General features: G+C 33.5%; 1 protein-coding gene across 5 annotated transcripts in view; it reads left to right on the top strand.

The window, feature by feature from the left end:
* LOC133205485 (autism susceptibility gene 2 protein-like) overlaps positions 1-9,057 on the top strand; it is a 43,150-nt gene extending 34,093 nt beyond the window's left edge. For 4 of the 5 annotated variants that reach the window (XM_061341313.1, XM_061341311.1, XM_061341315.1 and 1 more), the window contains 4 exons: positions 4,566-4,758; positions 4,976-5,047; positions 5,250-5,469; positions 6,390-9,057. In XM_061341313.1, coding sequence (XP_061197297.1) covers positions 4,566-4,758; positions 4,976-5,047; positions 5,250-5,469; positions 6,390-7,293 — 1,389 coding nt within the window. In that variant the 3' untranslated portion in view covers positions 7,294-9,057. The remainder of the gene's footprint in view (positions 1-4,565; positions 4,759-4,975; positions 5,048-5,249; positions 5,470-6,389) is intronic. The other variant, XM_061341312.1, reaches the window with a different exon arrangement.
* The last annotated feature ends 4,953 nt before the right edge of the window (positions 9,058-14,010 follow it).

The raw sequence follows: 14,010 nt of genomic DNA, 5'->3' as shown, positions 1-14,010 counted from the left end.
CGTAAAACGTTCCTTATGACCACAGTTTATAAATTTTGTGTTTTTACTGCGGATAAACCGCGGTAATTAACCAATTATTGACTCAAATGAAAACCCCTGAATTAAAAATCTAACTTAATTAGATAGCGATCACGTGACCCTGTGACGTCAAAGGCGACAATGGCTGATCAGCTCTTCACGTAAATCTTACTAAAATATACGCGATACAACCTGAATTTTCTGCGTTATGGAAGACCAAATCACTGATTTTATCGATATGAAATTTAATATCCAACCTTATATTTTAGAATTGTCAGCAAGAAATAATCTGAAAAATCCGTTAACATTGTAAAAATAGCAGCGACGATAGCGAGGGAGACGCGGCGAAGACGAAGAAACTCGCCATCACAATACAATTTGATTTGTCATTTTATCACATGTATTAACTTATTTGATTCACAAATTTAATATTACATAAATTTGTTATTCTTCGTTTTTAACATAATATTAATTTATGCAAGTATGCTTTCATATGTTTTGTAAAGGATGGCGGTCTTGAAAAATAATTTTCCGATCACGAAACATTGCCGTAATCAGACCTACAGATTCTAAATGTTTGGAATAAAAAACGAAAATATCTCAAAAGTCTTATACGTTAGAACTAGTTAATGTTTCTATAGTAATTGAAAATTACGTTAGGAATTAATTTTTTCAGCATTTTTCATAATTAAGCTGCATTTGTCGTTGATAACTTCGAAAATAATGTGCAACTTCTCATCTCTCTATCACTGAATTGTCGCCTATGACGTCAGAGCAGTATTTTGCCGAAATCCGACTGAAATATGCATATTGCCGTATTTGAATTTCAATTCTCAATATCTCTTAAAATATGCTTTTAAAAACGTTTATTGTATTCAGAATTTTAATAAACAAGGTTGTAGATAATATTTTTCATAAAATTAAGATTTTTGAAAAATCATGCGATAAGTCCTTTAAGATGTTTTTTCTGAAAAGCAATGGTAATGATCTTTCCCAATTTGGTAAAATAAAATCTCCACGTTACTTTAGATAACTGAATGACATGTATTTCTGTTCTGTACGTGATAAGCTGTCTTGACGGTTTCCCCATGAAGCTTTCGGTATCTAGATGGCTCATAGTTTTTTTAAATGTTGTGACTTGTAATCTCTCTATAGACTTCTGTGTGTTGAAATGGCCCCTAAGAAACCAGTGGGGTTATTAGATCTGAAAAATTTAAGAACTTAGGTAAAATAAGACAGAGAAAATGCCTATAGCTTCAGTAGACTAAAGATTAAATTTGGTTTTAAAATGTAGTGTTTTTTCATTAATATAATATGAAATTGGATTAAACAATACTTGATTACTTGTATATAAAATATTATTTTGATAAAAAAAGTATTTTATTGTGAATAGGGCTGCAATGATTTATCATGGTGCACCTGAATCACAATGCACAGTATTCGATTCAATTTTCAATTCAACAGCCTTAAATTACAATTCGGTTCATTTTACATTTTTTTTTCAGAATGAAAACAATGTTTTTGTTGTTTTTTTTTTCTTTACAATTTACAACATTAAAAATGGTGGATGCCAGTAGTCAAATCTTTGTAATTTTGATTAAAAACCCACAAGCGAACCTTATGTCCCCACTGTGGAAATATTTTGGCCTGAAAGAAAAATTAAATGCTGCAATAGGTATAATTTGTTTTACAGAGATTAATTTTAAGTAGGGAAATACCACAGACAAGGCGAATCATTGGAAACAAAAACATAGTACATTTACATATCTACAATGGATCAACATATTTAAAAGTTAAAACAGAATGAAAATAAAACAATAAACAATTTATTTCCAATCAAGAGCCCACAGGCATGAAGAGATACAATTATAGACAAAGTTAAAGACAGTGATCAAATATGAGATAAAATTGCATTAAAAAAATTATAAAATACATACAGAGCAAGTTATTGTGCTTTAAAATGTTACATTAAATGATTTAATAGAGAGGTTGTTTCCAAATTGAAGTAAAATATCAATATATACTTGTAATGATCCAGAAATATATTAGAGAAATATCTTAGATATTAAAATTTACAAACAATAAAGTTCTTTATTATATTATCAGAGAATTAGATAAATGTTTATTTGAATGGAAAGTAATTGAATTGTGGCCTAAGAATTGAAAATTGAATTGAACCCTAAGATACCTCAATCATATATGTAGCCCTAAATATGATAAAGAAAAAAGAGAGAAAAATATGTAGACAAAGTTTCTCAAAATTACCCTCCCTCTTCATTTCTCACACTGTCTGTAGTGCCTTTAATTCATTAAAAATGTCTTCATAACACTGGACACCAAGTTTGCTAACAATTCATTACTGTTTGAGTAGCTTAAGTCAAATTCTTTACCACATAGCTCTGCTTTCAGTAGTTCCGAAACAGTAAAGTGCACATCACTTTCCATGACATTACTAACTCTTTTGAGCAGATTTTTAAGGAATCACTGTCTAGTTAGTAGAATATGCCATGGACATTAACGATAGTTGGAAATGTGGGATAATTTGCATAATGGGCAAAGCCCGTTATGCATAAATTATCCCATGTTTCCAACTATCGTTGATGTCCATGGCATATTCTACTAACTAGACAGTGATTCCTTATATTTCCATTTTATTGTGAAAAAAAATTGAAAATTTAGATTTTAAAATTGTAAACTAATAGATTTAAATTACACGAGGCCTCCCATGTCAATTTCAATAGTCCCTGCCCACTGACGTCAAACACAAAGACAGCCGCACAGGATTTACATGCATATTAGGCCACCTTAGCTCCTGACCTATTGTTTGGTGAAATTTACATTCCGGTAGAATGATCAAGAAATCAACTCAACTAACTTTCAAAGAGTTATCACAGAGAAAAAAAAAAAGAAATGGAAATATTTACATTTCATCTGTTTCTTTGTAGACTGACAACCGTCTGATTCAGTCTCTACCTCTCAAAAACTGTCTTTGCCATTTATATACAAATGTACAGTTCACTTTTGATATAGTTCTTGGTTTCTCTAGCATTTTCAGATTTAGAGTTTTCCTGAGTGCAAAACAAAATTGCATTGCTTACTTGCTGCTCCACGACATCCTTCAATGTCATCTTTTTTTGTTGTTTTTTTTTTTTTCAAAGAGGACTACCTGTCTTTTGAAATTGATTTCTTTTTAATGAAGCAATGTATTACATTACAATTTGGCATCTGAAATTATGTAACAATATTAAATTTGAATGTTTAAATTCTATTTTCGTTCAAGCACCATTTATAAGAGATATGACTATGGACTTTATATAGTGTATTGTTCGTGAATTACTCAACTTTGACCATGCTCGATGACCCTATATGCAGTCTTAAATGTAGGATAATTTTAATGTAGCTCATGTATTTGGATTTTTCTATTCAAATTATTTAGATTTATTGCTAAAATATGTCTACCAAATTTGGTGATGATGTTAAATAAAAAAAATATATGACAAAAAGTCCGCATATTTTTGAATGACCCTTGTACTTTCTGAGCCAGGCAACTCGTATCAAATATCTGCATTTGAATCTTGATTGTGATATTACCCTTGAATAGCTTGACTTCAAGTAATTTCACTAGATATACAAATGTTTTGGTATAAAATTTTACTTTTAGTGCATAGAAGTCTTTGCCCCATATCTTAGTTAATAGAAAAGGTACATTATGACTCAAATTTAGAAGATTTACTTTGCAGAAAAATGAGTGAGAACCTAGTAATAAAGAAAAATTATGTTTTAGTATGTGGAAATGATTGATTTTATATGTTTTGTATGAATGTGTTATTCTATAGATTTTAGATTACTTCCACTACTAAAAAGAGTCTTACATACTGTATTAATATTATAGCAAGTTAAGTAAATATTGATTTAACTGACAAATGAAATAAAATTTCTTGTTGATTATTTTAATTTTTTACTATCTTGTTTTCAAACAATGGGCATTTTCCCTAGGTTATACCCCTATGTTCTTTTTTTGTAAATTTCTAGTGGAAGGCTGTATTTAAATTAAAGGACACTGATCCAACCACCCTGGTACAGTAAGAACAAAGTTCTGAGGAGGCAGACTAGCAATATATGAACACTGTATACAGACCTATTTTCAACAATGTTTTTATTTTGCATAATTTAAGGCAGAATAGTTTTTTCCTTTAAATATTGATAATGTGAAATTAGTATTTAGTTAAAGGCATTCAAAGACTTTGAATTCAGTCTGGAGTTTAAAAATGATATTGTTAAGGAGATGTGAAAATAAGTTTGAATGTAGTCAGAGCTGTATACAGTATTTTAGCATTGATGCCACTTAATCCTGACCCTGTCTCTGAACTCAGGACAAGAGAAGCCTTATCCTGTTACAAATTTTGTACCCAAAAATCATGGAAAGAATACATTAGATGGTATTAAACACTGATTTGCAACTATTTGAGAAAGTTTAAGGTACATGAATTAGAATAGATGAGTGATGATGTATACATGTGTGTACATGTAATTTACTGTCATTTCAGAAAAGTGGGAAGTGGTGCACCATGCATGTTCAGATTGCCTGGAAGATCCACCGCCACCAGCAGGAAAGTTCTGAAGTCTCCAAAGGAGGGGAGGGGAAAAGTCTGGACCCCCTACAGTCGGGCCGGAATCTGTCCAGTAGTAGTCTCCACAGACCCACTGATCTGTCCACACCATCCTCACTGCTAGGTATGGGTCCATTACAGTAGAACTGTAAACATTGATTTCTTTGTTGTTAAAAGCATAATTTAGATTCTTCATTATTTAAGTTCATGGAAAGTGTAGATAAATGCATCAATAGTTTTTATATGATTATAGTTAATAAAACACTGATAAATCTAAAAGACTGGTTGATCTTCATTTGAAATTAAATGTTGAAATTTATTTTGTTGTTTTTATCACACACTTGTAGGTATGAGCTCATTCCCTAGGCCCTCACCTTATCCATTCTCCAGTCATGAAGGTTTTGGTGGATTAGGAAGAGGTAATTAAGAATTGATCTTTATTTCTCTCTCATCATTGTGCTTCATGTCATTTCATGATATACAATAAAAGTACATCAGTTTATATATGTAAGTTAATTGCAGTCCAACAAGGAATAATTACCTCATGACTACTAATGTTTTATTAATTTTTGTTTATTGACAAATAGTATTATATATATAACTTTGGTTGCAATGTTATAGGTGGAAGTCCATTTGGTACCCCAGGTAGGGAAATACCCAAAATTCCAGGTATAGCTTCACCACAGGAGTGGAGTCGCCTGCATAGATCTTCCCCTTTGTTTTCTGGATCACATTGGTCCAAACCAGATGAGAGGGAAAGGGAGATAGAGAAGGAAAAGGAAAGAGAGAAAGAAAGAGAAGTGGTGCTAGGACTGGACAGACGAAGGGAAGAAAGGGAAAGGTATACAAAATGAAACAATATTTTTCACATTTCTGAATAAAGTGTATGCTAATGCTTACATAGGATTTGTGTAGAAATAAATTACTGTAAAAAGAAAAAAATAATGTTGATATGCTGTTTGCCATTTGAGATCATGAATATAATTAAAATAGATGAAAATCAGCTTTATTAGTGTTAATTGAAATGCATAAAAGCACCTAAATGACTTCATACCCTTAATTCAAGGCTTAAACAAGTAAGTGGCCCAATGGCTCAGATACCAGTAAATAGTAAAATTCGACTGCGCTTTTATAAGTTTAATGTGATAGAATATTGGATATTTGTTAAAAAATGTTGCACTATGAGGTGAATTCTCATTTTAAAGCATGTCATTAATATAACAACACATGTTTTCTGCAAAATGTTGGACCTGCATCCTTTGATTCAACGATGTAATCATGAAAAGTAAAGAACCTCCTCTTAAAATGGATGTCCAGAAAATTCTTTGCAGTTTAAGAAAAGGTGAAACATAATTCATGATAGAGGAATCTCGTGAATAAAATTTTGGTTAATCCATGGACCTAGAGTAATCAGGATTTTCAGTACATGTATAGAACCCTAAAACAATGTAGCTTAAGAGGAGAGAGTCTGGTGTTAGTGATTGTTTCAATGAAAAGTTTGAATTGGTGGTTTTTGGTCTTTGCTGATCAACTGAACCACTTAAATACATTTTATGGCCCAGCTGACCTATGTGACATAATTATTTGGATTCCTGCCTATACAGGACATTTTTGACTTGAACTTGGACAATATGAATTTGAATTTGTTGTGAAAATGATATTAATATAATACATTTTCCATTGTACCAAATTAAAGATTTTTTGTAAATAAAATATTCACAGAGCAATTGCTTTCAGAAGAAAATGTTATTTGTATTTCAGAGAAAGGAGGTCAAGTGATAGAGAACGTCGGGGAAGTGTTGATTTAGAACAGTCTAAGGACAGACCATTTATTGGTGGAGATGTGCGACATCCTCACACAATCTCCTCCCATTCCAGGTCACGATCAAGGTCACCACTTGTGGGAGGCAGAGTGGGCTCTGCCAAATCAGATTCTAGTTACAATCGTGATGAAAAAGACATCATTAAAGTGAAGGAAGAAAAAGTGGATGAACCAGAGGTCTCTGCACTGGACAGAGACAAATTCAGACCAGATTATTTACTTGGTGCATCTAACTTAATGGACCGTTCAAGGCTTCTGGGTGGGCCTTCTCAATTTCCTTTTGGTGCAGATAGGATTCCCCCTCCCCAAAGTTTATGGGGATCCCAGGAGAAGAGTTTAATGGACTTCACTAGTTACCACAGTCTCCAATTCCAAAGAGAAATGGAACAGGAGCGGGAACGTATGCTGCGAAGACTGCAGCCACCATCTGTGGGTCTGTATGACCCTGAGAGAGTTCGCAAGGATGAAATTCTTCTCCAGGAAGAAAGACTGAGGCGCGAGTACTTTGATCGCTTACCACAGTTTGAAAGGGAGCGTTTTGAAAGAGAAAAGTTAGCCTTGGAATCTAGCAGGCTAGGCCATTCTAGACATTTTGATCCACTGAGAGCTAGTGGTCATTTTCCAAGAACTATGAGTCCTCTTGTGAGTCACAGTGGGCTAAAAGTAGGCTCCCCTGCTTTACTGCAAGGACCTCCCCCTCCACTAATTCCCTCCTCTTCAACCCCCACCAACAGAAGTCATTCAAATTCACCTGCTATGACTAAGCTTAAACTCCCGAGCAATTCTGATCTGGACAAGAGAGACTCTTATTCCAGTTCTAACTTAGATGGACATGGAAGGTAGCAGATGAGTCCTTAATAGATCTGATTTTATTAACTTACTATAATCAGAGGTCAATCAACTTTATTTTTTTTAAATCAAAGTTTGTCTGCCAGCTATTAACTTTATAGTTTTTTTTTTCACTTCTCACAAATTCTTGTGTTATTTTGATATATGTAAGATGTGACACCCCCTTCCCCATTTTTTTCTGGGTGGGATGTTGATTATGTTTGCTTGATAGAAGAGCCAAATCTTTCAAAATTAGATATTGATAAATTGGAAATTATTGTACTAATTTTGTGTTTTTTAATAGAACCTCTGAACTGTATTTATTCAAAACATTTCAGCAAGAGTGGGGTTAAAATATAGAATAATTTGGTTTTCACTTGGGGGAAAAAGTATAGGAAAGTAAGATTTTTTTCTTCTCCTGAACAATATTCTAGTAAATAGTTCAGATAAAAATTCAGTGGTGGTACTGATTTGAGTTCACATTCTTAGTAAGACTAGATCAGGTGAGCTCTGTGGCCCTTAGGCCTCCTTTTATTATATCCCAGTGTGTGGCAGCTGTTCATGACAAACATTAGTTTTTCCTAAAGATCTCTTATATACTACTCAAATTGTAAATTCGACTTATTTATGGACCGAGAGTCATGAAGTTACAAATTTATACCTTTCTTTTTGTGAAATTTTGTACTTAGTTTAATATTCATATGTATCTAAAGTGCATGTGGTTTTCTGTGATGTTGAATTTGATTTCATGAAATAGTATTAATGTTTCAAGTTAAAAGTTAAGGTCTATGTACAATTCATGTACATGTCTCTTATCATCTTCATCTTGCAGTTTAGTCCATGGAATAAAAAAGGTTTTAATAAATATGCAGAAAAGGTTACAGCTTGTTAAATGCATTGTTTGCACAGTGTGGTAAACAAATTGCACATATGATTTGTCTTATTATGGAAAGTCTATATATATATTTTTTAATATGTATACAAAACAATCTTATAGCAAAGCTTAATGCAATATTTCATACAAACCACATTTTTATACCAGTAGCATCCAATGCAATACTTCTTTGCCTCCTTGCAACATAGTTGCCAGGGGTTTTCAATATTTTATGTACAGATATATATATATGTAATGTACAGGTCATGATTTTTTTTAAAATACATGTAATATGTTAGATTTAGATTTTTTTTCATTAAGATTTGGGGTATTATAACTGTAAATTGCTCCCACATTTTCTCAAAGCAACAAATGACCCATCCATCTACAAGATGATGTGTGTTGTAGAATAAATTGTTAACTTTTGCTGGACCTGTTTATTTCCAGTAAATGTAAAGGTATAGAACAAGCCATGTTGAGCTTGCTGGTCAAGCTTCTTCAAACAAAATAATTTATAAATTTATAGAAGGAAAATAGATCCTATGTTGATTTAAGGTTTGCTCTCAGCAAATAAGTTACACACAAATAGACTGTTACTTATACATCAGTACAAGTACAGGTAGACTTTCTCCCAATAGAATCAGGGTTATTTGTAGTCTGATGCAAATTAATATATCAGATATCAAATCAAAGAGTTTTAATATATTGTTAGGTCTTAAAGAATGAAGTTGTGCTTACTATCAGATTTACAAAATGGTGGTCATTAAAATTTCCTCTGTGTAAATATAGTGTACTGATATTACTTTTATTGGTGTTTGCATATACACAATTACATGTCAGTATATAATCACAAACGTGTTCAGTTTTTACAAGCTGAAACCAAAATAAAATGTGAAAAAAGAAAATATGTTGTGTTCCTTTTTTGTCATTTCAAGTGCAGTATTATTATTGTCTATCATTTATATTATATGCAAGTTTATTCTATACATATACAGTGTACATGTATTTTGTATCATAATGAAAAGTATGCAGTAATGCAATATGCATTCACAATTAGTACAAAAGAAATATGCAATAATGCAGTATGCATTCACAATTAGTACAAAAGAAATTCATGAGAAACAAATTGCAAGTACCCAGTAGAGTTTTTTAGGTCATCTGAGTTAGGTGACCTGCTGCTATCCATTGCCGTTGGTCGTTGTTTTAACATTTTCAGCTTCTTTTCTGGAATGCCTGAGCCAATTCCATCCAATTTTGGTATATAGCATCTTTGAGCAAAGGGGGGTAAAAATTATGAATTTCATGGTCTCTACCTCCCTTGGGCCATAATCACCAAAATTAATGCAATCTTTAAAAACCTTTACTCCTGGGCCCAAGACCATAAACTGATTGAACAATAATATTTTAAAACTTGCATGTTAGTATGACATACAAACACGTGATGAAAATTTAATTTATCTTTTAAATCATATCAAAGTTATACAATTTAAAATTTTGACTTAAATCTGTTCTCAGTTTATCATTTTGAGGCCTGGACACATAGCAGCTAAACTGTAGGCATGATGATAATAAGCAATAAGCTCTCTACCAAAATTATGAAATTCATTACCCCCAGGATCAGGGGATGGGGCTTTATTGATCATATAGTGAAAATGCATAAATTCTTTAAAATCTTTCTTCCTCCATGTAATTTAACAGACAAACTAAGTGCATGGTTATGAGGAGCAAGGGTGCCTCTTCCAAATTATGAAATTCATGGTCCTGGGGTTAGGGATATATATGCTAGGAGGGTGTGGCTTTATTGATCATGTAGTGAAAATGCATATGTTTTTATAAAACCTTGTCTCCCCCATTTTATTAAGAAGACAAACCAAGTGCATGATAATGATGAGCAAGAATGTGGATCTATTGATCATGTAGTGAAAATGCATAAATTCTTTATTAATCAGGTGAACAAGGGTATCTCTTCCAGAATTATGTATTCATGGCCCTAGCAGCTGGGGTTCATGTGTTAGGGTAGGGATCTATTGATCATATAGTGAAAATGCATTAATACTGTACTTTTAAAAGAAATCTTCTTTACCCTTGTATGTTAAGCAGACAAACTAAGTGCATGGTTATGATGAGCACTAGTGCCTTTTTCAGAGTTGTGAATTTCATTCCCTGGGTCAGGGGTTCTGGTGTTGGGGTTGGCCTCTATCATATTATAGCAAAAATGAATTGATTCTTTAAAGTCTTCTGGTGTATTTAGCAGATAAACTAAGTGCATGGTTAATATGTGTTAGGACAAGGTTCTATCGATTACAGAGGTACCTCAACCTTCATTGTGAATTGTCATAACCAATTGATTGAATACTAGTAGTGTAGTGTCCTGTGGGTCATAGCCCCTTTCCCCTTCTATCATATTGAATGGAATAAAATACTTCAAAAGCTTTTCAGATTAGAAGCCATTGTGTTGATCTTTGATCAACCTAATTCTCTTGTTTTTGAGCAATAAGTCTTCCTCAAACAGTTTATTTGCTTTATTATTATTTACAGTGAAAACTGTTTAATCTGAAACCTTTGAAATTTGTTTCAATGTGAACTCCGACCTTTATTTTCACTCCCATTTTTAGCTCACCTGAGCTAAAGGGTCAAGTGAGCTTTTCTGATCAAAATTTGTCTGTTGTCTGTAGTCATTGTAAACTTTCACATGTTCATCTTCTTCTCCAGAAGCCCTGGGCCAATTTCTCCCAAACTTGGTAGAGTATCCTTGGTTGAAGGGGATTCAAGTTTGTTCAAATGGAGGACCACACCCTATTCCAAGGGGAGATAATTAAGAGATGGTGAAAATTGGGTGGGTTCATTTAAAAATCATATTCTTTTAAGAACCACTGGACCAAAAAAAGATGAAACTTACGTGAAAGGTTGCTGACAAGTGTAGATTCAAATTTCTTCAAATCTTGACCTCTGGGGATAAGGTGGGACCACTATGTGCGATTAAAGTTCTTATCAAGGACAGCAAAGCCATGATCAGTCATATTTATATGGAAGTATCTTCAGGTAGTTTAGATTCAAATTTCTTCAAATCATGACCCAGTGGGATAGGGTGGGGTCACAATTGGCGACCAAAGTTTTACATTGGAATATATAGAAAAAATATTTGAAAATGTTCTTCCCAAGAAGATCAGAGTCATAATTAGTCATATTTATATGGAAGCATCCTTAGATAGTGTAGATTCAAGTTTGTACAAATCAAATCATGACCCCCGGGGTACGGAGAGGCCACAATGGGTGATCAAAGCTTTGCATAGGAACATAGAGGAAAAATCTTTAAAAATCTTCTTCCCAAGAACATCATAGTCATAATCAGTCATATTTATATGGAAGCATCCTCATTTAAGATTCAGGTTTGTTCAAATCATGACCCCTGGGATCAAGTGATTTACATAGGAATATACAGTAAAATATGTTTATAGCAAAGTACCAGAGACAGAAAATTTTGCTTCATTATAAACATAATTAGTTATATACTTTTCCGTGTAGCTCACAACACATTTTAAAAGAACGGGGAAGGAAAATCCCCTTGCTATACAGATGAAAAAATCTGCTGGACAAAGGGGCAATAGTGACTCAGGTGAGCATTGTGGCCCATGAACCTCTTGTACTATTTTCTGTGCTCTTTACACAATGCAATTCAACACCCTGTCCATTCTGACACAAAATCTGTGTCCAAGTGCATGTTGGATTATACAGGTTTCACTGCATTGCCATTTTATGGATCCTTAAATCCTTTACAGGATTTGTATTAATTATACTCATCTGAGCTTTAAGGCCCTTGAGCTTCTTTTCCTAATATGAAACATTAAAAGGCTTCTCAGTAACTGTTTTGAAAAATTATTGTCAACAACAATACTTTTGATCCCTATAACATAGTAATATTTTTTGTCCAGATATAATTATCTCAGAATTTTTTTTATGAAAGCTCAAGTGAGCTTTTCTGATCACCTGTTGTCTGTTGTCCATCTGTCTGTAAACTTTTCACATTTCATCATCTTCTCAAGAACCACTGGGCCAATTTTAACCAAAGTTGGTACAAAGCATCCTTGGGTGAAAGGGAATATAAGTTATTAAAATGAAGGGCCAAGCCCCCTTCCAAGGGGAGATAATCAAGAAAAGACAAAAATAGAGTGGGGTCATTAATAATTCTTCTTCTCAAGAACCACTGGGCCAAAAGAGCATTAACTTATGTGGAAGCATCCTGGGGTAGTGTAGATCTAAATTATTCAAATCATGACCACCAGAGGTAGGATGGGGCCACAATTAGGAATCCAAGCTTTACATTGAAATATATAGGAAAAATGTTTGAAAATCCAAGAACCACTGGGCCAGAAAAGATGAAACTTATGTGGAAGCATCCTGGGGTAGTGTAGATTATAAATTGTTCAAATCATGACCCCACGGGGGGTAGAGTGGGGCCACAATTGGGAATCCAAGTTTAACATTGAAATATGTAGGAAAATTTTTTGGAAATCTTCTTCTCAAGAACCACTGGGCAAGAAAAGATGAAACTTATGTGAAAGCATCCTGGGGTAGTGTAGATTATAAATTGTTCAAATCATGACCCCCGGGGTAGGGTGGAGCCACAAATGGAATCCAAGTTTTACATTGAAATATGTGGGAGAAATTTTTGAAAATCTTCTCAAGAACCACTGGACCAGAAAAGCTGAAACTTAAGTGAAAGCATCCTGGGTAGTGTAGATTCTAAATTGTTCAAATCATGGCCCCCAGGGGTAGGGTGGGGCCACAATAGGGAATCTAAGTTTTACATTGAAATATGTAGAAAAAATCTTTGAAAATCTTCTTCTCAAGAACCACTGGGCCAGAAAAGCTGATACTTATTTGGAAGCAACCTGGGGTAGTGTAGATTCTAAATTGTTCAAATCATGGCCCCTGGGGGTAGGGTGGGGCCACAATTGGGAATCCAAGTTTTACATTAAAATATATAGGAAATTTCTTCTCATGAACCACTGGGCCAGAAAAACAATTTCACTTTTTCATAAACAAAATTTACACAATGACAAGGTAATTCAATTTATTACATAATGATGTTAATGAAGATATCAAGGATTTCTAGGTCCTCTCATCCCATCAAGAGCTCTAAACTCTTTCAAATCTTGTACTTCTATACTTCATATTTTTTACAGTATGGTTAGATGTTTTAACCTATATATCTTGTATTTACTGCAGACAGGAAAATGGTGAGAAGACATATAAATCTGGACTAATGGTCAAAGGTTGAGATCAAACATTTGTAACTTGGAGACTTCATAGTTTCTATCGCTATGCATGTGGAGAATGGTTTTGAAAAGACAGCTACATATTTAGAGTCAATTGGTTAAAGGGCAAGCAAGATTAAGGGTCAAGTTTATTTTTATCACTATTTTGATGCAATGCCATGCATAATTTTTAACCTTTAGTCTTCCTGCTTACTACACAGATGAACAACTGAATGAATATTTCAATGTTAACCCAAAGAGTCAATTCTATTGAAATGTTTATTACATGTTTATGGGATGCAATAAATGTTTTCAGCCTGAAAAAAGTCTCCTCTGTGTAAATAAACTACAGAATATGATGCCTCTACATTTTGCAGTCATGGTCAACCGCTCTCCCCTTCTTGAACACTTTAAAGTCACATGAAGAACTTGAGTGCACTTCATCATTAGACAGACTTTAGTTCTTCATACAATTAAAAGAAAATATAAACAACAAAGACCCATTCTCATGGGACAAATTAAAGAGACAAGAAAACTGCAGGGCCTTCTTCAGCTCTGTTTCTTTTCTTGTTCTGATTATCTTGACTGATACTGTTCCTG

Source organism: Saccostrea echinata, unplaced genomic scaffold, assembly GCF_033153115.1.
Source record: "Saccostrea echinata isolate AGI-Se365-2 ecotype Australia unplaced genomic scaffold, CSIRO_AGI_Sech_v1 ptg000054l, whole genome shotgun sequence".
Lineage (NCBI taxonomy): Eukaryota > Metazoa > Mollusca > Bivalvia > Ostreida > Ostreidae > Saccostrea > Saccostrea echinata.
The sequence above is the reverse complement of the archived record's forward strand: the minus strand, read 5'-3'. Positions and strand labels throughout refer to the sequence as shown.